At 34.0% G+C, this 26,805-nt stretch overlaps 2 protein-coding genes across 2 annotated transcripts; both read right to left on the reverse strand.

Annotated features, from left to right (window-relative positions):
- Nucleotides 1-287: 287 nt before the first annotated feature.
- LOC132285940 (U-box domain-containing protein 27-like) lies at nucleotides 288-1,748 on the reverse strand. Its single transcript, XM_059788178.1, has one exon. The coding sequence runs from the start codon at nucleotides 1,575-1,577 to the stop codon at nucleotides 357-359; it is 1,221 nt and encodes a 406-aa protein (XP_059644161.1). The 5' UTR covers nucleotides 1,578-1,748; the 3' UTR covers nucleotides 288-356.
- Nucleotides 1,749-12,716: 10,968 nt separating this feature from the next.
- On the reverse strand, nucleotides 12,717-26,487 carry LOC132286548 (protein TONSOKU). The gene is made up of 19 exons (XM_059788897.1): nucleotides 25,762-26,487; nucleotides 24,208-25,005; nucleotides 21,995-22,171; nucleotides 21,594-21,685; nucleotides 20,812-20,910; nucleotides 20,156-20,634; nucleotides 20,027-20,070; nucleotides 19,706-19,942; nucleotides 19,027-19,174; nucleotides 17,461-17,580; nucleotides 16,435-16,535; nucleotides 16,140-16,263; nucleotides 15,776-15,888; nucleotides 15,139-15,250; nucleotides 14,804-14,908; nucleotides 14,661-14,727; nucleotides 14,437-14,557; nucleotides 14,152-14,325; nucleotides 12,717-13,611 (listed from the first exon to the last, which is right to left on the reverse strand). Exons 1-19 carry the CDS (start codon nucleotides 26,032-26,034, stop codon nucleotides 12,949-12,951), a joined length of 4,047 nt encoding a protein of 1,348 aa, XP_059644880.1. The 5' UTR covers nucleotides 26,035-26,487; the 3' UTR covers nucleotides 12,717-12,948.
- Between the last annotated feature and the right edge of the window lie 318 nt (nucleotides 26,488-26,805).

Raw genomic sequence — 26,805 nt, forward strand, 5'->3', positions numbered from 1 at the left:
TAAATAGTAAAAATTTAAGTTAGAATACGCGCAGAACAAAAAAACACTCGAAACGTGAGAGTAAGAAAGATTATGTAATGTACTTCTGTACTATAGTCTCGATACCAATATTTTCTTGGCATTGTAGATGTGGATTTTTTTTTAGGATATATATATATAATTAATAGCACATTTTGAGTCTTTGTTTTGGACTAAAAAATATTGGGTATAGTAATTTGTAGAAAATAAATAATACAGAGTATAGTAATTTGTAGCATTTGTATAACATTAAAATTTGGTACACGATATAAAGAAAATCAAATGAATTTCTCTCTTATATCTGTTGAAAAAATTGGTGATACAATTTACAGTGATCATCAGAAAGGCATAATATGAGTTGTCTTGGTATCATAACTTGATGAGACACAACACTTGGAGTTCACCCTAAACATCTTCAACAAATCTCCGGCCAAATGCCGGACCGCCGGCGAGCACTCACTCTGCATCAGCAACAGTATCTTCGTCGGGCCACCGCTCTTCGCCACCGCCTCCAACGCCTTCCGATCGCGAAACAGGCAACACAAACCCCACAGTATCGTCACCGCGTGCTCCGTCGCACCACTCGACACCTTCAACACCTTCTTCGCAATAGCCGGAACGCACGTCTCGTCCTCGCACATCTCCGCTCTCCCTTCTCTACTCGACGACAAAATTTCAAGAATCTTCAGAATCTTTTCGATGGCCGAAACGCTCAGGTTCGATTCCGATAACAATTTTCCGAATCTCTTCACAGCTCCGAGCCGGACGATTCTGATTCTGATCCGTTTCGGCGAAGATACACAGATCAAGGTAGACAAACCGGCGTCGATAGCTTCCGGATCTGACTCGGAACTCGCTAGAGTGATTAATTCCGAGAGAACATCGTTGTGTTCGGCGATGTATAACTTGGAATCTGCGTCGGTCGAAATGGCCTCCAAAACCCTAGCCGTCGCAATTCTCGAGCTCAGGCTTCCTCTTTGCAGTAAAACCAGCATTGAACTCATACAGTCTTTACTAATCATCAACTTCGTTAATTTTTCTCTATCTTTGTATTTGTCTATGATAATGTCAAGAATTCTAACTGCTTCTTCAGCGAACTTGACGTGTTTAGGCACACTGCCGCAGAGAATTTCGATGAGGAGGTGCACGAAGCCGTCGTTCGCCGCCAGAAAGCGGCGGTTCTCGTCGGAGACGGCGGCGAAGGAGGTGAGTTTGGATATATATTCATTTTGGTTCTGATGGTTGTGTATTTGTTTGATGAGATCTCGAGCTTGGTCTTGGGTGAGTGAAGGGAGCGAGTCTGACTCGGACCTGGTCGGAATCGAGTTGGACCAGATCTGAATGAGACGTTGGAGGGTGTGGTTAGGGACGAAGTCGGTGGTTTTGAGAACCTGCATCGTGGCCGGACACGTGTTGTTGCCGCCGTCGAGCCACCGTTGGATGCTCGACCGGTCGTATGTGACACCGGTACAGAGACTCACCGGGGATTTCATCACGTCGAGAGAAATCGGGCACCTGAAGAAGCTCGGGACAGTGATGTACAGGTCATCTCTCAACATTTTTAGAGAGAGAGATTGCGGACGGAGCGATATAGAGAGAGAAAGAGAATAGTTTTAGAGAGAGAGAGAGAGAGAGTGAGGGTTGAAGCTGAAGGTGGAGGTGGGATGGGACAGCGAGAGGATGGTTTATGGAGAGGAGAGGGAGAGTCAAAGGGGATCGGTGATGTCAGCAAAGGAGACACATTTGTGAAATTTTTTTATTCTTTTCAGTTTGGTCTTTGGTCAATGAGTTTGCAAAAATATTCGGTGGACACAACTGGTAACTGGACCACCACTTGTCTTTAGTTTTAGTCCTTTCACTTTTTAATATTTTATATTGCTACTATATTTGTAAAAACATTTTAACAAAAGTCCCTAAAATAAGAAAATGGCTTGCGAGAAGTCATAGTACAGAGCATATATAACCCTATATAGTACAGAGCATATATAACCCTCTATATATTGTCAAAACACCCCTATAGAGTATAGTATAGAGCATATATAACCCCCTAAAATAGTAAAATGGCATGGTAGTTTCAATTATCAAAAAGAACTTGTTGTCAGTGGAGGGATGAAAAGATTAAACGGCCCTTATGTAATTGAAAAAAAAAAAAAAGTAAAAAATTAACGAAGGATCATTGTGGGAAGTGATTTTACAGTGACTTCCCAAAAGTCATTTTCCTATCTATTATAGACATTAAGTCCTTTTTTGTTATATTTTTTCGAGTTTAATGTTTTTATATATACAAAATAAACTATAGATAAGGGTGTTATTAGAACAAAATAAAAACTTTTAAGGGTATTTTTTATGCTTTACAAAATAAAAAATCATGTATAGTTATAGTTGCATCATGCAAAAAATTCAAATACGTTCCTCAAGGCATATATGTGTCATATGAAAACATCATTGAATACTGTAATTGACTAGACCATATTGCACATTAAGTATGAATTTCTAATTATTCTAAAAAATTCAAATACGTTGGGCTTAGGGTTTTAAATATATTTGAGCTTAGTGGAGTGCACAAGATAATGACAATAATAAAGACAAAATAAGTCCGGAAATCTTTGAGAGGTAATAATTTTTTTAGAATTTTTAATATATATGAGTTTAAATCCTTTGGGCATCAGCAAGAAACACTCCAAGTCTGCTGATCATAGTCATAATTTAGGTGTAAAATAGGCAATTATAAATTGGAAAAAAAAAAAGAATAACAATTATATTCATCCCATCATAGGTGGCCAAACAAATTTCTTTCTCTCTAGCAAGAAATAAAATTTGATAATAAAACAACTTGAGTTTCTGAGTGATGAACTAAAGGAGGAACGTTTATTATAGAATAGAGATGAATTGTATTGCAAATATATAATTGGTCTGTGTTTACTTAAACTTTTAGAAAATAAAAAATAAAAAATATTTTATAATAATAATAATACTAGTGAAAGCAACTTTTTGGAGAAAAGAAAAAGAAAAAAGGGTCATTAATGTGTGAAGTGTGTTCTACTGTGTGCAACTTCTGTTGTGGTGGAAGATGCACTTCAAAAAGGAGGTGGTGATCATATGGAGGCCAAGCAGAAATGCGAAGTTGCTGTAAGGTGTGTGGGTCCGGTGAGGGTTCAAATGGGTGATCGATCAGTCGATTACATCATTTGATACCAAGACAAACCACCACTGATTTGATTTATCATTTTTTAATTTATTTTTCTTCTTCTCATCCCTTCCTTCTTACAAAACTTTTGGCCTTTATTAGTTGAAAACATCATATATTCTCTTTTTTTTTTTTAAAAGTAGTGCTTGCTTTTGATGATCTAAAGATTCTAAATGACACAAATGTGCTCCCAAAGTCTCTCTGTAAACGGATGATTAGTCATTCACACACTTGGTTGTTGATATGTCATATTTTAACGTACAGTGTGTTACCAACATTCACTACTTCAATTTTCTTTTCAGATGGATCCACACAGTAAAATCCACGTAGGAGCAATCTTATCCCTGTTCAGATCATAATATCTCTACTATCCAAACAGTATTATTATGAACAATCATCCTCACCCTAATCAGCCCAACCACATGAGATTTTATTGAGTAATACTGTTCAGATTTCGTAAATTGACTAAATCACAGGAACACGCATGTGCAATTTATTTAATGGTTGTGATTTAGTTAGTTTGAAAAATCGAAATGCAAATTCATTTAAAATATATTTTAGATTCGAAATCCAAAATAATATTTTTGGAACAAAGGTAAGATATATGTGTCTTTTCTAATTGTGCATTAGTATTAAAAGGCCTTTGAAATTGGTCCTAGTCCAACTTCCTCAATCCAAATCCAACCAATTTCAATTTTTTTGTGCTTAAATTTTTAAAAAAAATGTCAGGCTAAAAATCAATTAGATATTTGGTTAGTCTGGTTAAGTTATAAAAAAAAATTCTAAAAAATGAATGCAATTATGGATATGCATATAAAAAAGTCAGGCTAAAAATCTATTAATATTTTGCTTATCCATTATGAATATGTATATATATACATACATATTGAGTGTTTACATTGATATAACGAAAAGGCGCCGAAAATATGAATTGCATGTAAAATTGATGTTTAGGTACCTTGACATTGTCACGCAACAAGTTTTCAAGGACAGGGACCTAACTAGGCTAACTGCAGTTGACTTTACCAAATCCCACCCTCACCAATCCATCACACGCATTGTGTGTGTGTGAGAGAGAGAGAGAGAGAGTTCAATTCAACAAAAAGTGTAATGCAGTAGATTAGAGGCAACAACTCTGAATTGAAGACTAAGAAATTAGAAATTGTTATACCACTTTTGTGGGTGGTTGGGTGTGGGGATGATGAAAGAGAATTTATTAATAAATTAGATTTTTTTGCAAAAAAAAAATAAATATAAATAAATTAGATTCTAACCATGTAAATAATTTAATAATGCACAATACGAACTTTACTTAATTTCATTTTATCACATGATCTATTTCAGGTAACAAAAATGAATTTATGTCACCGAAGTAAGAGTTATTAGTTAAAAGTGGGATACAAATTAAAATAGGGGAAGGAAAAAAAAAAAAAAGGTATGAAACCTACTAGTGATAAGATTAGGTGGTAGGGACACACATACAAAATATTTATAAGTGCATCGGCAATACGAAAAAAAAGTTAATTTGCGTAAAGGGTAGGAGGCGCAGAAAGCATTTGAAATTAATATGAGATGAAATCATTATAAATGATTTTAAAAACCTAAATATCATAGGAGATGTGGCTTGTATAGAATAGAATGAAAAACAGGATTTATGTAATCAATTCTATTCATAAGAATTAAAGTAAGAATAATTATAATTACATGATCTATATGGAGGAGAAAGAAAACCTCATCGAATTAATGTAATGATGCACCATATAATTCTATTTAATTTCATTTTATTACACGATCTATGTATGAAGGGAAAAGAGAACATAAATTTATATTCATAATGACAATAATGTAATGATGCACAAAACAAACTCCACTTAATATCATTTTATTATATGATCCATACGATGCGAAGGGGAAAGAGAACCTATTGGAAAATTATACTCATAATGAAAAGAATGTAATGATGCACTATACAAATTATTCCACTTAATATTATTTTATTACGTGATCTATACGAAGGGAAAGAGAATCTATTCGAAAACTGTATTTATTATGGAAATAATTTATGTGAGGGAAAAAATAACCTATTGAAAAATTAATTTTCATCATGAAAACAATGTAATGATGCACCATTAAAACTCCACTTAATTTCATTTTATTACATGATCTATATGAACTGGAAAGAGAACCTATTGAACATTATATTCATCATGAAAATACTGTAATGATACATAATAGAAACTCCACTTAATTTCAAATAAACTCTTGTTGTATATTTGTGATTTTTTAAAATTTAAGTTCTTGCGGGCCGGGTCTATTGGGCCATAATTGGGCCTTGTAAGCCCGCACTAACGAATTCCGTAGCAAGCCTAACTGAGTTTACATTAACCACTCAAATTTAAGAATGGTTGAGCATGGCTACAAAAATAGCATTCTTGGTGTTGTAGATGAAAAAAATTCTGTGTCATCTTTTATTAGAAAAAGTGGTCTACTTGGACAATGGACAAGACCATGCACAATGAGGCTCTCTCTCCCCTATCCCCATAATTGTGGGGTCCTTGGACTATCAGACCTGACCATTACCCTTGAACATTAATGAGCCCCTCACCTTGAGCAACAGTATACGAGATTTTTGGTCGTTGAATGTCACGATGAAATTCATTTGACAAATAATTTAACGATTAAGAAATTTTAAGATATTGTAAATTTTTTTCTTCTTTACTTATTTTTAAAATAAATAAATTTTTTAAAAAATTTAACTTTTTTAGAGAATAAATTTTAATATTTTCTTATTATATTAGTAGTGAATGAATTACAAAATTTATCTATCGTGACTTTGCAGAGATGTAATGATTTACTTTTTATACGTTAATATAAGAAGGTTAAATCGGTAATATTATAAAAAAATAGAGTAATATTTTGAATTTTGAAATGAGACAACAAAAGATAAAATTGAACATTTATTTTAGGACTCAAGGAGTAATATTTTTATATTATAATAATATATTTTATTGTATTTTATACAAGGTGGAACAAATTTATAATTTTATAAATTTTGAGCAACCGATTCGTAAAAAAAAAAAAATAATAATAATAATAAATAAATAAATCGCCTAATTCTACGAAAAAGATAGGGCAATTTATCCCTCTATATATATATATATCTATATATAGACACACGCACATAAACATGTATACAATGTATAGGACAATCCATCATTAATTCCTGCACGAAGGAACAGTAAGTGAACAAATCTCGTCCTTTTGTTTTACATAGTCAGTATCCGTACTATACTGAATCATCATCCCCATCACCTTCCACAGTGTCAGTATAGCTGCTACTATCTTCTTTTCACAAGAGAGAGAAACATGGAGAGACATGTATACAAGCAAAATCAAAATATAGGGTAGGTCATGCGATTGGTCATAAGAAAAGGTAACCTCTTTTTTTAATTTTAATTCTAATAGATAACACTTACACTTTATCCAAACACTGCAGAGTTATAAAAATTTAACAGAAACTCTGCGTGTAGACAATTTTTAAGAACTTTATTAAAAAAAAATCAGTTAAAAGAATACATGTTTTCATATAATTATTTTTTTATAATTATTTAAAAACAAATTTAAATTTTTTAATTGACAAACCAAAAAAACCCTGAATTTTACTGGAGCTTGCTAAATTATCCTTAGTGTTCTATCATTCATAAGTTGAACCCCACAAATGTCAGGCTTTGTTTTACCCTAAAATTGGGATGTATTTTTTACCCCAATAGATTCAAACTTTCAAACACCACACATACCAAGAAAATAAAAGAACTGTACAAGGGGAATGTGTTTTTTTACCCAGACCAATAGATTCACACACTACACATACCAAGAAAAAAAAAAAAAAAAAAACTGTAGAAGGGAACAAGTTTTTGGGGTTATGGCGGTCCAAAAGAACGGTCCCAAACCCACCCTTAGTTGGCTATGAATATGAAGTGGGACCAAAAAACTCACCTAACCATGAGAGATGACACAATCAAATAACTTTTTTTTTTCTTTTCTTTTCACCCTTCATTTTATTTCTCTTCTTGGCAATTGACAAGAGAGAGGAGAGAAACGCCTTTACTTTTCCTCCCATCACTTTTCCCTCTGTCATATCATTCTATTAATCCATATGACTTGCCATTCTATATGACCCATTCAAACAAAGACTTCTCAACCTTTTCAACTTTTTGCTTCTTCTACTTGTAGAAGCATTTCAATTCTTTAAGCACTCTCCCTCTCTCTCTCTCTCTCTCTCTCTCTATCTCTCACACACACACAAGCACACACTATCTCACACAGTCACACTCCCAACTGCTCAATCTAATACTCATAATTCTGAATTCAATTGCCCATGCTTCCTTCTCAACTCCACTTTTCTCAGCAAACCCCTCAAAAACAGATTAACAAAACCAACTGCTGCACCAACTCTCTCTCTCTCTCTCTCTACAATAGTTTTTTGCAGAATGGGTCGGTGTGAAAGACCTGTAATTCAACTTGTGTGGTTGGTTTTGGTGTTCATGTTTATTGTTGGTCAGTGTCATGGCTCAAGAACCGCCACCCAAGTATTCAAATTCAAACCAAAGTGGTCTGAGAATTCATCAGGCGGCCTCTTCAGGGAGTCCAAGCCCAGAAGGATACCGATACCGGCCTCCGGTCCTTCGCGGAAACACAACAGCTTGGGCTTACAAAGCTCAACTTCTCCTTGAAGTTGATAAATTTTTTTGAACACAGAAGAAGGTGACATATGTATGCATATACATATATGTGAGTCCTTTTTACTTGTTATTATACGTACACAAACAAAGGGTTGTAATTGGCTAGTGTAAATGGACTTCTTCGATCAATTTTTTTGGGGTTTGATGACAAAGTTTGTGTTAGGTTTATGATATAGCCTATAGGTATGTGTTGCTTTTAACCTCCATATATAGTACTGATGGAGTAGCACTGGTTTTAATCCAAATTATTTTGGATGTGCATGAATCAAATGTTAAGCTTGAATTGGCTGCTTTTACTTCTATTTAGTGGTCTTTTTTATTGTTAATTTGGTGTAATACTTGTATATATGTAAAGAAGATAATTTATACATGCAAAAGTTACATTTGTGTATTGCAAGTTTGCAACTCCTGTTTTGAAATATATATATATATCTATATCCACACACACATACACATGTATGTGTATGTTATGTATGTGTTTATATCATTATAAAACAATCCTTTTGATGGGAAGATAAAATCATTTGATTTGAATGTGGATTGATCATGATATATATATATATATATATATATTTACCATTCTTTCGGTAATCCAATGATGTTACCATGCGGTGATAATTTCCATCAATCAACTGTGCCTTGTCATTAATTTCTGGCGAGATGATTTCAATTCATGTGTTGAGTTGGTATTTGCTTGATTTGATACTCACAATGTACAATCATACGATTTACCCAAGTCCATGGTTATAAGGATTTATTATTATTATTATTTTGTTATCAATTATTAAAAGAAGAAGAAAGGACGTTTTTTTTAATCAGAAACAGAAATAGATGTACTTTTTTCCCCCTTTTGTATTGAAGAATTGTCCAATATTATAAATTTATATTTAATAGATTAATATGTTGGTAATCCCGTTTTCATCACCATGACTCTCGCTATATACAAGGGAAGATGGTTATGGGCCGCCGGCCATGGTCTATTAATTAATATTAATATCATTATTTTTATATTAGTACTTTTTCTTTATTAATTGTTGACCTTAACATTTGATACGAGTTTGTTACACCATCACACGATTTAGAAAGTCAACATTAAATTATAATTTTAATGTAGAAAAATAAGTACATAGAATCGCATGGGAGTATATAGACGAAAATGAAATATCATGGCTTTCAAATCAAAAGTTTCTTTCAATCTTATAACTACTAAGAAGAATTGGGCCATTAGTTCAATTAGTATAATTAGGTCGAATACCATATTGAAATTTGTGATGAGTGTGAGTGTTTACCTAATCTGAAAAATAATAATATTATAAGAATGAGATTTCTACAAATCAGGTGACGTGGCACATATATATATATATTTTGTGTGTGCAAGCATGTTTACAAGAAAGGCTAATTATAAATAAAGCGTTCCACTTCTTATTTCGTTTTAAGTTTTCGATCAGAATATCACCGCCCTTAAAATAAATAAAAAAAAAAGATTTTCCATTCATCCAAACATATAATGATGTGGTAACATCTGCAAAGAGCCTCGGAGCAATTATTAAATATGGAGCCACCCTTTTCTTTAGGCTCAGAGATGAGGAAGGAATCCAAGGTTGGCTATGAAGAGAAATTTTCTTTAAAAAGTTAAATTTTAGGGCAACTTCAAAGCAATTGAAAATGACATTTCAACAAAGATGAGGGTATCTATGTCTTTACACTGTTTTCCTAATATTAAATGAACTTAATTGTGATACATGTGATATTTTTTTTTATAAAAAAAAATCCCTTGAAATAATTTCATTTTTTTTTGCCAGTTTCCTTCATTTGGGAAGATTATGACACTATGATATCAATATGAACTTGACCTATCTTGTGTATTGATATTAGTTTGGTAAGAAAAGTCAATATTAAAAAGGGATTTCTTGTTAGCTTGGAGAGGAGAACATAATTTAATGTGTTTTAGTCAAATTCAGGGGGCAAAAAGTCTCCATGCAAATTGAATATGGATGTATAGGAACCGTCCTTTGAAATTTAGGGTGCTCTGCATTAAAAATTGTTTGTTTGAAATGTAGAGGGGTTGTTTGGTTGTCGGTGGAGAACGAAGAAATTAATAATAATAATATTATTATTAATTTTCTCAATAATATAATAATAATACAAACAAAAAGTCAATATAAAATTAATTTTGAAAATCATGTGAGAATCTTAATTTCTTCATTCAATCTGGTTTAAATAAAATTGAAAAGGGTTCTAGATTGAAATTTTGTTAAGTAGTTTATTGATTGAAGACATTATAATATCAGGTGTGACAATTATTGTCCGAGTGATAAAGTGCCCCGACCCTGTAAATCCTGAGTTCGATTCTTACTCCTTCGCCAACTATTAACCATTACTAAAGTAAAAATAAATAAATAAATAAAATAGGTGAAAAAGAAGACGCTACAATACATACTCAATTTGTTCCCCATTATAAACCTAAAAAGTTATATAACAAAGAATCAATCAGATAAAGATTTTGAAATACAATGATTACAATGCACTAGGGATGCTGGGCTCAACATTTGTCTCATGGACAGCGAATGTGGATCAGATAAGCCCAAGAAATAATGTTTCTTTAATCATGTAATATTTTGATACCCTAAAACCCTCCTCGTGGTTACACTTTTTTTTTTTTTTTTTTTTTTTTTTTCTCCTTTGGTTTTTTCTCCTCTTCACAACAAATAATTTTTGTGTTTGGTTCAATCTTTTGAAGGCTGGTTTTAAGATTGAAAATTATTATTTGAAAAGGGAGTTAAGAAAAAAGCCAATTTATATAATAAAAGAATAATGACTTTTGAGCTGAAGACTTAGCCGGACCACAATGCATCCTAGTGGGTCCTACTACAAATACATTGTGCTGGACTTTGGTTATTGGTTGAAAACTCCGGCCCAAATACCATAGCATATAAGGTAAATTATATTGATATTCTTTGAAATTTAGGTAAATTATACACGGTAAATCATTTAGTGTTTATTATTTTGATATTTTCTAAATTTATTTGGTAGTGACGGTGATACTTAGTGTTTATTACTTTGACATTTCCTAAATTTATTTGTTAGTGACGGTGATACAGAGTATAAAAAGCCAAAAACGGTCATTATATTATAACAATATATTACATTGTAATACATAATACTATTATTGTTATTTCATACAAGAGAAGGGTAAAATAATTATTTTATAAAATTTGGTTTATAGGTATGTCTGAAAGAAATTTTTAAAGACATCATTGAACACATGTACCAAATTTTATCAAAGTAACAAACATTAAACGGTCTATTAATTTGTAATTTTCTCAAACTTTAAAAAGAAGGCCAATATAATTTATTTTGGAGAAGAACACTTACTATCAATCTCATTAGATAACTTTAAAGAATAGTGAAATAATATATTTTATGGAGGATGAGTCATTAACTTCGACAGCGTGACAATTAAGCATCTACCCATGAAATGGCAGTAATGTAGTGTCATCCATTCAATAAAAATGGACCTTTTATTTATTTATTAATTTTTATTTTTCAATCATAGAATAACACTAATGAAGAAGATATTCATTGTTTTTATAATGCGAATAATAATTGGGTTCATGTGCTACGATAATGTTAAAACATACCTTTCATGTATTAGCCGTAAATTCAGGGGATAGTGAAATACTCAATCCCACTAACTTTGTTAATCCATTGCTCATATCAACTACCTACTTATTAAAATGGCACTAATGAATGAAGGGTCATATGATTTTTTTAAATGTATCAAATAATTATATATCATTACTTAGAAGGTGGAGGAGTATAATTGTTTTTACAGGCGTGTATTCAATTCTTAATCTACAAATTTTTTTTTTTTAGGTTGATTACAATACTTTTTTACTTGTAATGTAAAGGTTCTTTTTCTCTACATCAATGCCCTATGTACCTTATACAAAAAGCAATAGTGAATTTTCACATGTTTGCTATGGGATATATATATAAATATATATATGTGTGTGTGTGTGTGTGTGTATATGTATGTATGTGTGTGTGTGTGTATATGTATGTATGTGTGTGTGTATATGTATGTATGTGTGTGTATGTATGTATTTTTGTGTGTGTCATGACATCTAACAATAGGAAACATGTCCCTTGATGGTTCCTTAGGTCAACAGTCCTATATCATACGAATGAGCTGACAGCACCGTGTGTCTTTATTTGTGTGTCTTTAGGTTTGGGGAATAAAAGGCTCCAAATCCTCAGATCACTCACTCTGTCAAAAACTTGTATCCTTTCTAATAAATAGTAGCAGCAAATTTCTTTTACAGTTTAAACCACTCGGATTTATTTTGATGATTTCATCAAATTAATAAACCCTAAGTAATTACAAAATTCTTTAAGTTTGAATTAGCTGGGGAACGATTTTTGTTCAACATGTTTTTCTTACTCGATATAGTTCAAAATCTCATATTTTAAAAGCTTTTAAAATTTACAAATTTCTTTCAAATTATTAGCTACATTTTTCTATATAACCCTTGAATTATAAATTACTCAATCTCATAGTTTGCATTCGTGATATCGGTCACGATATCGTTCGAAGTTCGAAGTCGCGGAGTAACAGACCAAAACGAATATCAGTAAAAACTGACTGAACTAACCAGTTCATGGAAATGTGTAACGATATCGGACCCTTGAAAAAATATTACGAATTGACTAATGCGACCAACCATGCTCCATCTATAAATCATACACACGTAATGCTAATCACAAACTAAAGCAAAATTTTGTCTAGCACTGATTACATTATTGTTAAAACATTACAAGCAGGTAATAATGGTATTTACAAAAATAAAAGTCCATACCCCAACCAGACTTTTACCCTAAAGCACCCACATTAGTATAACACCAGTAGTTGCAATCACAGAGCATGGTCATTTGCTACAAAATTGTTTGTTCATAGTAATTCATGAGAAACAAAAATGAAAAATTCAAATAATTACAAGCTCAATTCCTTCGGCAGCAGGGTTTCACTCCACAGCACTTGTTTCCCTGCACTGACAAGTGGATTGTCTGCTCATGAATGTGCACCTGAGCTATACCGTCTCTTGAACTTGATGACCAAGCAGTAGATAATTTTTCTGCGATTTGTGTCGAGAAACCGTTGTCACTGAGGTCCAGCATTTGTAACTGCGTCGCCATGCTAATGGCAGATGAAAGCTCTTGAATAAATTGGAACTCCAAATTTGAAGGACTCCTTTGACATGAGCTTGTGCAGCCATCATCAAAACCGGCTAAGGCAGGCTCTCCCATTGGCTCGTCTTCACTGTCAGCAACTTCTAGTTCATTGCATTCTGTGTTTACAGCACATATTCCTTGTTGGGCAGCCTCAACTTCCTCAGATACAGATATCATTAATGAAGTTTCAGAAGAATGTTGTTTTGTCACCAGGGAGTTTAAGCTCTGTTTAGCTGTTAAGTCATATTGTGAAGTAGGATCTTTGTCCGGTTTGGTATTTCCGGCAAGATAGAGCTCTTCTAGAGTGCTATTATCTGATAATGCTTGAAGTATACGAAGAACTCCGACAAGTCCAAGGCAGCACTTGCTTAGTACCAAAACTTTTAAACAACACTGGGGATTCATGAGTAGTGATGCCAATGCAATGCCACCCTGTGTTCATGCCAAGTCAGCTTTATTAAGCAAAAATAAAAATAAAAATAAAAATAATAATAATTTGAGTATCACAGAAGAACCTAGTTAGTTAGATCTCAGAACGAGAACTCTTTATATAATCAAGATGAATATTAAACAAACAACGAATATTAATGATGAATGAAACTTGACCGCCATAAGCAGCACCTTCATGAGTTGAACAAATAAGAACTCGTTTGATTATTAGAGAGTATAGCAACTAAAGGGGCATATATCGAGAAGGTTAAAAAGCTATGCACTCTCCCTGTGAGCTTACACCACCATTGGATCAAGAGGCTCATCCTCACAGCCTCTGCCTAATGATTGAGGTCACAAGCTCACGGTGAGAGTTCGCTCACGATAAACTGTAAATCAAGAATTACATTATTCACTTTGCAATCGGGCACCATAAAAAAATTACTTGACAAAGAGAACAACCAGAAGAACATATGTAATGAATGTATGAATAGGCAAATATCTTAAGTACCATATCTGTCCAATTAATTAAGACAAACAAACCTCTTCCGTCAGGGGATTTCCTCCAAGGTTCAATTCAAGAATACCACCAATCAACGAAATTTCAGCATTGAGTCTGCCAATGTATTCTGATGTTAGTCCACAATATGACAGGTCAAGTTTCACCAATTCCTGATTCCCACTGAACAATGAGTCGGTTAATTTTAATGCTCCATCCTGACAAAAACATTACAGTTGAAATAGGAAGGTTAAAAAAATAAATAAATAAAAAGAGGCTAGCACAACACTAGTGAATGAGATGATATAGGTCTTAAAACAACCACATACGGTTCCAATGCTGGTATCCACAAGCATCAATCCTGACAGGCATGAGGTTCTTGCAAGTTGGCAAAGGCTATCGACTGCAGGCTTGCTTAGCTTTAAACCATTCAGATTTAGTTCTGAAAATCTATACACAACCAAAACTTAAAAACTTTATGTCTATCCAATGAAAGCATCTTGTTAAACAAACATAAGGAAAAGCACAAATAAAATTTAAAATCGCTGTTGACCTCTTTAAACCGGTGAGCTTGGCTAATAGATTTATTATGGCATTTCCAGATATAGGGTGGTTATATCCTGTTGAAAAGGGCAAGAAACTGTCAGATAACAAATAAGGAATAGTCTCTATCGTCAATTTATTTACCGAGTATACCTAGACAAATTTGTGCAAGTACAGATTCGGAATTCAGTGCATCGGCAATCTTATGAATTGTTCTTGAGGTGACAGAACAGCGCTCTATATTTAAGCTATAAAGGGCTACAAAACAAAGAGCAGCAGTAAGCAGAAGAAATAAATAGATATCTGGCAAGGTCCATGAGCAAAAATAATTAAGCTCAACTAGTAACATGAAACTAAATCAATATTAGATACACAATGCATCAAATGAAGGGGGGAATTGAGTTCAATTGTTTTATTATAAATCATATTTTTGCAGGGATACTGAAACTGACAAAATTTCAAATGTAGAAGCAGGAAAAGGAGTTTGCCTCTGCAATTTTCGAGAATAGTTGAAAGGTAAGATCCACATGCATCAGTCAAACGGTTCCCAGAGATATTGAGCACTTCCAATCGAGCAAATAGCACAGGGCATTCACAAATCTGTTAATAAGGAAGGCAGGAAAATAAATAAATGAAGCGGATTGAAAACAATGTCAAGTTGTTGCGATTGTGAAAATAAATTTAACTGTAATGCAAGAATAAGAAAATTCTGTGCCCTCCCCTAAGCATTAGTTTATAGGAGTTGATTTAGCATGCTAACACAGGTTTAAATTTAAATAATTCCGACTCATGAGATAGTATTGCCTGTATCTAGATATATCCAAGTATTGTAATGGACTTGTATTCCAGTCTGTCTGCACCTCACCCAAGGAGGACTATAACGCGGTCACATCCAAGTGGTGAACCTTCTGCTAGAATCATAAAAATGCCGACATATATACATGTTTGTATATTTATAAAGATGGATCAGTTCCTAAATGAGATGGACATTTTTATTGGAAAGAAGTTTTCTATCATACGCCAAATGGGCTCAAAGATTTTGTTGTTCTTTGTTTCTCCAAATATATATGTAAACAGGTTCAAACAAGATGTTCTGAGCATACGAAAGTGAAAAGTGTTACAAACCTGGAATAAAGCAGTTGGACCAAAGCGGTTGCAGTGCAAATCCAAAGCCAAACCACCATATCTTTGACACGAAGATGTAAAAACTTGTTTAAGTTTCTCCATGGTTCTATTTCCTGGGAGATAGTGAACAAGTGGATAATTAATGCAGCTTAAATAAATTGCGGCACAACTCAGCGTTTTAGAGAAATGCAAGAATACTAAAGGAAGCTAATAAGATAACTGAAATTTAATTGAAAACGGCGACCCGTGAATTACTAAGCATTCTACTGCTGGATGTAAAATAGAATAATTGGGTTGTCTTTTTTATCCAGAGCCAACGCAAGAGAATCAAAATAAATATGAGCCAGAAATCTGATATCAATACCTAACAAATTGTGAGAAATGTCTAATAGGGCGACTGTCTTGTGAGCATGCAACGCATTCAATAGTGGTGTTACTGATATATCTTGCAATTCACACTCAGACACAACAACTTCATCTTCTGAAACCTGGTAAATAATTAATAAAAGACAAGTAAATAAAACATCTTAACTCCCGTATAAGATTATATCTATTTGTCAGAGGTTGTATAAACTCTGACAACCCTGCCTGAAAAAGGTCAAAAAATAGATAACAGAAGTATCTGCAACACTAGACACCCGCAAATCTTCCATTCTTACCTCTAAATTGTACAACTTTTTAAGCAATTTCAGGTCCGGTGACTCAAATAATTCCTTACAGCAGTCAATATACAATTTCATCAAAGGCTTTTGCACCCATCCTGAAAAGATAACCAGAAAGATTGAATGCATCATCAGAAGGAAGAAACTTATAAGAAAAAATCAAAATGAAGAAAAACTAAAGCCAAACTATCATACTGAGCCTGCAGGTTCTTGCTCCTATATAAGGTACATATGCAGTCTAGAGATCTTCAGTATGCTCTATAATTTAAGCAGACTACTCAACAGCTTGGAACATCAATTCAAGTCTATGGGCTCAAATAAAATGGGTTTCCTGCTATCTAATATCTTCTTAAAGGCTTTCAGAAAATTAGTTCCCTGGAGCAAGCGGCTTGACTTATTATTGTAATTAATCAACACCAGTGAATAAAGAACTGCAAATACAATTTTTTAAACAAATCTTCAGCTTAATTGATGCTAACAACTTTAAGCCACTAGACAAGAAGAATACGCTAATCCTTCTCAAACCACAACAAAAAGGGACTTCTCCTTATCTTGAATAATACTTTCACTCTATTAATCAAAAAGAAAACCAGCATCTGCCAAAGATGCTGGAAAAAATCTGTTTAAAAAATGCTTTAAACAAGGCCACAGATTCAATAAGTTGGTGTATCATTGCTGCTTTGTGAATACTGAATAGTACAGAACTGGAAACTTTTCTTCTATAGTAATACTCCCCTGAAGATAATAATGTGATTTGGTTCCCGACCCATCTAGGGGGGTTGATGGATTCACATCCTCTAGCATAAACTTTGACTGTCAAAAGTTATCACTAGGCTGCTGCATTAGACAGAATACTGAGCTTCTAATGTACTAAGAAGCATGTTCTAAGGCTGATATAGTTGGGATGAGGCACCACATTGTTATTCTTCAAGAAGTAATCAAGAAGATTTGAGAGAGAGAGAAGGGGGGGGGGGGGGGGGGGTTAATGAGTTCATTTAAAATGAAGCAGTAAAGAGTACACACCATCTATAGAAACTTCAATCCAGCCTTTTTCCCGTAAGTGATCCTTAAGAGTATCAACTGCTCCCAGGGAGTCAAGAGCTCTGTCACCACATTTCAAGTGTCCAATGATGGGCAACAAGCCTAATGAGACGAGTCAATGCATGTCAGAAACCACCAGTGCTTTCCAAGAGTATATACAAGTAGTGAAAGAAATGACTGTGCAACAACGTTATAAAGCTGATGAAACATTCAAAGTTCAAACAGCCAAGTTATTGTTCTGGAAAGAAACAACAGCAGCATACCATAGGGATATAAGGAGAAAAAAATTGCATTAGCCACATTTCTATAACAAATTTGCTGTATCTACTGACTGGATAGCAAAACTGGTAGATTTGCCTATGAATGCAAGTTAAGCATGGCATTTATGGCGGCTAACTGTTTGTGGCTAAGATAGCCATCTTAGTCATCTCCACACCAAAATTATCTTAATTTGACATCAAGCATCATGGCTGTCAGACGGAGCATTTTTGTGCCAAATAATCATAGCGAGACTATACATCCTTCAGCAACTACTACTGTAAACCAAACCAAAAGAGAAGGCCTCAACCAGTAACTGAATCCAAATCCAAGGAAATGGGGATACATTAAATAGACACGGTGTTTAATACTCTCTCCGTCCCACAATCGCATCCATTTTTCCATTTTTTGTTGTCCCATAATTCATTTCCCAGTTGAAAAGTCATTGTCGAAAGATTGTGTCATTCTCAAAATTTCCCTAAATTTTGAAAACTTTCCCACTTTAACAAAGTGAAAGTTTAAGCGTCAAATGGGTAGTTTTGGAATTTCATGCATGTTCCCTTAAAAAATTGGAATCCCGGAAAGGTACAACTAAAGCATGTCCCTTAAAAAGTTGGAATTCCGAAAAGTGACGAGAATTTTGGGACAAAGGAAGAACTATTTGTCCCCTGATTTGAAATATTGTGTATGTAACAGATTATATTCGATTTGGGTGCATTGTCATTTTGAAGTATCCATAAAGGATGAATATTCGGAAAGTATCACATGACACATACACACATTTTTAATATATATTCCTGCCTATTGCCGTAGATGCTTGTTGGTTAAAGTCCAATGATAACCAAGGCCATTATCCAATGTTGTACCAGTTAATCGAGGGGGTTAGGAAGGGCGGATTGAGTACAAATCTCACTTATGACATTATTTGCACAAAGTGACTTTGAAGGCCAAGCTTTCATCTCTAATAATAAGCATGTAAGATATTTTCTCTCAAACAGGCCAAGCTTTCATCTCTAATAACAGCCTTTTCCTTGGCTGTTGGTATTAGCATGTCTCTGACTGAATCATTATGGCAGCACCATACTTGTAGCAGTGAATCAAAACCCTTACTGTTTAAGGCATTGCTCAAAATCTTAATGAATGAAGCTAATTTTGTCTAAAAAGATAGTCAGCTAATAAAATTTTAACTATGTGAATCTCCAATTTGCTAATCTCATAGAAAATGCAAAGATTTTTAAAAGCTAGCAAACAGAAACATAAAAACCTCAAAACCTGAAAATTAGTTCGCACCCCTTGATCTCTTCTCTATAGGCAATTGTAAATAGTATATGCATGCCACTTCAACCTTCAAGCATTCTATACTCAGTTTATCACCAGCCATACACGAGGCAAGCTTCACTTGTATAAGATCTCCATCAATTTGGAATTTTATATGTTGCTGCAATGATCACAAATACGAATGGTTACCAAATATGAAGAAAATAATGATAAAAAAAATATTAATAATGACAACATAATGTAACATAATGATAAAAAATAATGTAACATAATGGTTACCAAATATGAAGAAGAAAATAATGATAAAAAATATTAATAATAACAACATAATGTAACATAAGAACAGTATATGAATCACAAACAGTGCCAATGATAAGAGAATCATGCATAAGCAATGCTATCAATATGTTACAAATCATGACAAGCAGAACATATGTTGGTCTGCGGCATTCGCCCTCAAAACATGATGTAACTAACTCAGTGCAGTTCTTTAAATCAAAATCAAGCCTGAAGTGCATCAAAACCATCGATTGAAGTGATGGCAAATGACCCTTATTGATACTGTTTGGTGGCCAATCAAAGCAGCTTAAGAATATTTATAATTTAATTAATAGTAATGATTACAACAGTAATTATTTGGTTGTAAATAATCTTAATTAATTAACACATTCATCACCCAAACCTTGAAAACTAGACTACCATATGTGTACTTATATACCAGGTTTTCAGAGGCATCATTTCCACCAATAGAATTGTTTAAGTGAAAATTGGAAGTATCGACAATTTCATTGGTGCTTGAAGATTTGACATCCTTGACATTTTGACCAGCAACTTTAGGACTACTGGATTTGTAGGAACAAGTGCTTTCTTCAAGATTAACTGGAGTGGAAGCACTGATGGCACATTTAGAGGCCACTGATGAGACATCCTGCCAAACCAAAAAATCAAGCACTTAGCCACCAACCACACCACAATAACAACGCAATTGGAGATTAGTCCAAATATTTTATACCTTGATTGCACGAGCAGTGCCAGACAGATCATTTCTACTCTTAACTGCAATCAAGCAAAGAACTATCTCAGTGCACAGCTTTGCAAATTAAACAAGCGCTATGCTTAAATACTTAATGTTAAGGCTCACGTTCATCAGAAGTGGCAACATCTTCTGCTGGACATTTAGGAAGCCTTCCTATCAAACCCTCTGCCTCATCTTGTATTTCACCTTCATCATCTGAAAGGATTACACGGACACGTTTACGACCAACTGTTTGCTGACTACCAAAAGAAATGGACATGCTTTTGGATGAAGCCTCTGTAGGATGGCCATACGCAATGGGTCTTTCTACTTGAGAAGTTTTAATTTTGGATGAATTTCTATGAGAACGAAGAAGTGATATCAAAGGTGCATCATCCTTAAATTCTTCTAAACTCGTGCCGGATTTTGCTTTGGTAGAATTAGATTTACTTTTCATTGACGAACAGCTCACTTCTGAAATACTATTTGATGATTGATCATCCCCTTCAGTATTTGTTTCAGAGCAGCAATCTCCGGCCATAGTTTGTACTTCAAGCTCTCTAGACTTTGACTGCTTCAATTTGTCTATCAACAATTGCAACCTCCTACATTATTTCACCAACAATAGAATGCATACTTCAAAAGTTGGGAAAAAATTCTCCTTGAATTTAAACCACTTCTATAGTGAACAGAGTCCGACATGTAAAGGAGAAACCATCATCTGGGTGACTTAATTCTAAAAACCTGCCCAAAGGGAAAGCACCTCCAATAATCAAATTTACCTGGCCTCTTCAACATTTTCAAATCTTATCATATTGCTGTAGTGCATATTCTCTAGCGCAGATAGCTGTACAGAAGGGACGTTCGCTTTAACAGCAATCCTGCAACACAGAATAACATCGGCACAGATCAACATGACATAGAGTTAGCAATTATTTGTTAACAATGGAGCATTGTGCAGCACAAATGATTCAGACAAAGGAGCTTCTAGTCACCACTCGAATAATTTCTACAACTTATGTCAGTAACATTTTGCAAGGAGCTCTTTGGTTTATTTATTATTCTTTTTTATTTTTTTTATCTTTTACTCTTTAAGCAGTCCTTGCAATGACCAACATGGCATTCGACATTACCTTAGGGCTGTTTACAATTTCCTATGAAATACTAGAAGTGACTTTGTTCAAGATAGAATCTCAGGGTTCATAATTGAATCGAAAAAATAAAATTAGAACATGCTAATTGCACTATTTTTAAGGCTCTTCGTAGGGAAAAAGAACAGAGAGAGGGAGACAGGCAGAGGGAGAGAGGATAGTACAAAATGATTGAGAATATTTATACATCCCTAGCACCATTAAAGTTTCCCTTTGATGTCTGATGCAGCTGATGCCACAGCAGTAACATCAAGATAACCCCATGAAAAAAAGATCACCAAATACATTTCATACTGAACTCTAGTGGCACATAAAAGGCATTCCTCCTTCCAAAATGACTCAAATATTTTCTAAATTTCACATGAGCAACACCGATAAGAAAGAGTACAAATTTCCAAGGAAAGAGATATTGCCTGTAACCCTCTTGAAATGCCTCTAAAGCCCCAGTCCAGTTACCACCAGAATCCAAAACATCTCCAATGTTAATCTTCACTAATGCTTGCCCCTGAAATCACTACCGTTTCAAATAAGAAATCATCGAGAACAAAAATAAATTAATAAATAAAAAATAAAGTATAGATATCATGGACAAGCCAGCAATGCATAATTAAGGTGTAAAAGGAACATTTTTTAGCAATGTCATCTTGGAGTTTCAAGCAGTTTAAACTAAGTGAGTAGTCTGATTGCAAGGCCATCAGCAGACCTGATTTTCATAAATATATCAAATTTTAGATTTATATTACCTTTTCCATTTAAAGCAAAGTAATATAGTATACAATATCTTAGTAGATAATAGGATGCAGATTGGACTTACCTCCAAGTTGCCGATCGATTTGTAGGTTTCCCAACATTTTGTGTACCATTTAAGGGCTTTGTTGAATTTCCTGAGCTTTTGATACGATTCTCCAATGACTAGATATGAATCACTCAGTTTTTCTTTATCACAAAGTTCACTCGCTATTCTCTTCTTCCTTTTGGCAAATTCATGGTGCTGAAAATTTTCAAAATATGAAATGATGCAACTTTAAACCATGAGAGAGGGGGAGAAAAGCAACACTGATCCATGTCACTAATGACTGTCAAATGCCTCATAAATGTATCAGACAAAGTAACTATGGTATTTCCTTATTTATCTTTGTAGGCTGTAGAAATATCAAATATGTTATCTAGACTTATGTGCATATGTTGGATGTCCCTTAGGGCATGGGGCATGGTTGGATTGATAAAATTACAAATTTTCTTCATTTATACCATGGGGAAAGGAGCTGCTTTTAGAAAACATAGGATTTACTGCCCCCAAGTATTAAATGTGAAAAAGGGACTAATCAAGATAGAATTTATAGAAATTCTAATAAATAAGGGATTTATTTCTCCCTTTATTACTAGAAATTCATATAAACATTGTGTCAGAAATGACGTCGGTTTTTCACTCACTTTCAAGTGCCAATTTAACAAGCACTAAAGCTTAATTACCCACTGTGGTCATATTAATCGAGGAAGCTGGGAGGGGTACACTGGCTACAAACCTAACCTTTGGCATCATTTGCATAAAGTGGCTGCCAAAGTAACTACACTAGCCGCATAAAATACAATACTTCTTATTCGCAATATGAACAATGTAATGAACAATTTTACTTCAAGAAAAATATTACAATGGATTAACTCTTCAAATGAGCAAAATTCCCTCCCTAGATATATTTAAGACTCCAACACTCCACTGATTCATGTATATCTCTCCTACTGATACATGTTAATAAAATTTCACATATAGCCAAATCCAACTTGGCAGCAATCTCAAAATAGTGAAACAAAATTCTCCACAGGCTACTAGATAATAGCATATTTAACTAATGCTACAATAAACAGTGAAAGGGCTGGCTCCTGTTCTGTGAAGCCTTCCATTATTATCAAATCAAAATCACTTCTTCTTCTTTGCAATGGAACATCACAAAAAGATCAGAATCCAACATTTAAGATGTTCAGCTTTCAGCAATTCATCTTCAATTATTTCAACCATCAGTTCTAATCATTTTCCTAAAGGTTCATCACTCTGAGTGATTCTGAGGGAATAAAAGAATCAATCTAACGGTTTGCAGTTAAATTTCTTAACCATAACCATGCAAAGATTTTGTGTAGAGATCATGATTTCCCTCCTCAACACACTTAGATCCATGTAACACAAGTTTTCTTCATAGAGAAAGGAAAAAAGATAATAAGGAAAACAAGTTTCACAACATTCACATTTGAAAATAATAACAAATGTGTAAAATACATATTGAAATATTAACTGCAATCAAGGACGAGTGTCTATGCGTTTGCAAGTTTGTGTTTATCAAACAAAAATAAATAAATAAATCAAGAGTCAAGACTTTAAAATTAGAAGCTAACTATTTCTATGCAGTTAAGACGGTTTCCATTAGCTTATTGATATAGCTTTCGCATTCTATATTTTTCTTTGAGAAGTTATTAGACTTGCATTTTCTTGGGACAAACATTAAGTTTATGTGTAGAGCAGACATTTTTTTTTTTTTTCCTGAAGCTGTAAATCATTCCTACACAAAGGTAAGTGAAAGTGAATGGGGTGCATTGTTAATTTGAGTTGGAGAATATAGACGGAACATGGGTAAACATGGAGAACAAAGAAGCCTGCTATACAACTGTAAGGAGCTTTGGTCAATTAGTTATATGAAATTTACAGATCTTTTTTTTTTCTTTGTAAAATGAGAGTGACTAATCTATGTTCGAGGGATTCATTTACTCAAAATTGTGGAAGTTGAATAACTATTGCCAGCACTCTAGTCTCTACTGATTACCACCCTTTCTGCAATCCAGATGAACCATAAACTGAACAATGAACTAAATCTGATGCCATGCACTCAAACAAGAGAAAAACCTTTTCAATTAAAGACTCGTGAAGTTTTCTTTCAGTAAGTACTAAATATTGAAGAAGTTTTCTCTATATTGATAAGAAATTCAGCAATTGAGCAAATTAAAAGCAAAGAAATTGTTAGGGCATAGAAAATATACTTTTATCCATGCAAAGATCATGCCTGATTTCTCAATGAGACAGTCAAGAGATGCATTTTGCTGCAGCAGACATTTCCTTTCACCTGGTGTACCTCTAGCCGTGGCCATATTTCTTGCAAGTTTCTTCAGATTCTGCTCTTCTTTCTTTAAATCATCCAATACCTTGATTGCTTCTCTTACAATTACAATATTCTGTTCAATTTGAGTAGCCAAAGCATCCTCATCTTCCATTGATTTTGCCATATCAAGTGCCTTGTGATAGCAACGAATGGCCTCATCATATTTCTGAACCCTGTAATGCAATTCACCAAGGTTGATGTATCCCTTTGCCTCTCCTTGGCAATGGCCAATATTCTTACAAATCTTGATGTCCTTCTTAATGTGCTCTAGAGCTTTTTCCCACTTTCTCTGCTCCATGAAGACATTTCCAAGGTTGTGATGAAGCCTGCTACGTGAATCATCATCTTCAAGTACCTCTTCTTCATCACAAATCTCTAATCCTTTGGTAAGAATTTGCTCAGCTGCTTCCAAGTTATCAAGATCCATTTCAAGCATTCCAATGTTATTATGGGCATCAATGTATTCCTTGAGAAAAGAAGTTCTATTAGATGGTGGGTTTTCTTTGAGAGCCTGAGCAAGTTTCATGGCCGATTTGAAATACTTTTTGGCATTTCGGACTGAGTAATGATCATCATCAGATCTTAGAAACATTTCGTGGTAAGTTCGACCAAGTTGGGTGCTGGCTCTTTGTTGCTCAACAAGGTCATCGCTGTCCACAGCAAGCTCTAAATGCTTTTTCTGGAATAAAAACATTGAGGAAAAGAATTAAGAATTAAAAAGCAGAAAATGAAAACTTGATGAAAGTGGTATGTACTAGGAATTTAAATCAAGCCAAAAAATCTTTAGCATTTTTTAAAGAACAATTGTTGCAAGAAGAAACATACAGATGAATCTAACAAGCATTGGAAATTTTCCTCCAAAGTAGAAATTGGGCTTGCCAAAAAAAGAAAGAAAGGAAAAGTGTGCAAGTGTGTCACCACACAACGGCTCAGTTTTTTCAAGTCCAGATTGTTTACAACCAAATAAAATGTAATTTTATCATCTAAATAAGGCAAAACAACAATATCATAGTGGAAGATCAAAGAATATTCAGAAGACCACCTTGTAAATGGGGGTTTTTACTTTCCACACACACTTTTATTAGTCATGTTTATGAGGCTAATATTAACAATATGAGAGTCATACATAAGCTGTACATATTATACCCATTTTCGGGTTCTGGAGAAAAGTTTCAAAAGCCTATCTATCAATTTTCATTCCAAGGTTCAACTGATGTACACCAAAAGAAACTAACTAAATAAAGGAAACTTCAAATGGGTACGTGAAACAACCAACTAATTCTCTATTGGGTTGCTAAAATATGCAGTAAAACAAAATATATCAGAGTTTTGAGTCCAAATAGAAATGAATTTTACAATTTTCTCTCTAAAAATCAACACAACTCGAACTTCAATTTTATTTTCTTTTTCTAAACTTGACAATCAGACACAGTACCTGACAAATCAGGGCCTCTTTAAAGTGCTCGAGACGGAGATGGACTTCCCCTAGAGATTGACAAGTCGGAAGGAGGTGCTTCTCCGGAAGGTGTTTGACAGAGACATCGTAATCGATTCGGAGCCATTTCAGGGCCTCGACGTACTCTCCTCTGTTCTTCAGAATGTCACCTACCACGTTCGCCCACCTTGCCTCTTCCCGCCGGTTGCCCTCCTCCGCGGCGTTCCGGTATGCCCGCTTTGCGGTCTTTAGCTGAGCATCGTCTTTCGCCATGTTTGGCTGTGAAGAAGATGAATCAGATCTAGGGTTTTGGTTTGGGAATTTGGAGGGTTTTTTAGGGTCACTTTTCTGATTTTTCTCGCGGTTTTGTATTTGTGATTTGTTTAAAATACCAAATGAAATTCCCGCCAAATCCTTTTATGGGCTTGGTTTGGACTTTTATATGTCATGTTTAGCCCAGTGGATGGAGCCGATGGACCCTTTGGTTCACTTGAGAAACGAGGCCACGAGGGTCCTTGGGTTATTTTTACATCGGCAAATTAGTTTTGTTTTTATCCTTTTCTTTTTTCTTTTTCTTTTTTAAATTTTCCAGGGAAATAATTTAAAATCTTTTAGTTTTACAATTAAACTCTAAGAATTAAAACGATTAATTTATTATAAAAAAAAGAATTTTAAATCATGATCATTATTAGGTGTTGTAGATTATTCTAAATTATGATTTTTGTAATAAAGAAAATTTATGAAGTGATCCTACAATATTGTTATTTCCTGAAAATAGATAATATATATTTTTTCATTGTTTTACCATCCTTCGGAAATAAATTTTTAAAAGTTCCCAAATGGATGTTTGTTTTGTTAACTTGGAGAATATAATAGATTTTAGTACTAATATAATAAAACTTTGGAGTGCTTCTTGATAAGAATCCTTCTTTGTTCAATTGCAGAGAGAATTGCTAGATACAATCAAATGCCGTATAGGCATACAATGGTACTTTTATGTTCTCTTTATTTTATGTAACGCTAAGCACTGCCTATATTGTGAAT

The sequence above is a fragment of the Cornus florida genome, unplaced genomic scaffold, assembly GCF_030987335.1.
Source record: "Cornus florida cultivar Cherokee Brave unplaced genomic scaffold, ASM3098733v1 CherokeeBrave_3.0.0_Hap2_Chr11, whole genome shotgun sequence".
Lineage (NCBI taxonomy): Eukaryota > Viridiplantae > Streptophyta > Magnoliopsida > Cornales > Cornaceae > Cornus > Cornus florida.

Coding starts and splice junctions, on each gene's coding strand:
- LOC132286548 (XM_059788897.1), bottom strand. CDS start 26,034: ATGGCGAAAGACGATGCTCAGCTAAAGACCGCAAAGCGGGCATACCGG. Junction 21,686..21,994: donor AATCGATCGGCAACTTGGAG/GTAAGTCCAATC, acceptor TAGTGATTTCAG/GGGCAAGCATTAGTGAAGAT. Junction 19,943..20,026: donor GCACTGCTCGTGCAATCAAG/GTATAAAATATT, acceptor TTGGTTTGGCAG/GATGTCTCATCAGTGGCCTC.
- LOC132285940 (XM_059788178.1), bottom strand. CDS start 1,577: ATGTTGAGAGATGACCTGTACATCACTGTCCCGAGCTTCTTCAGGTGC.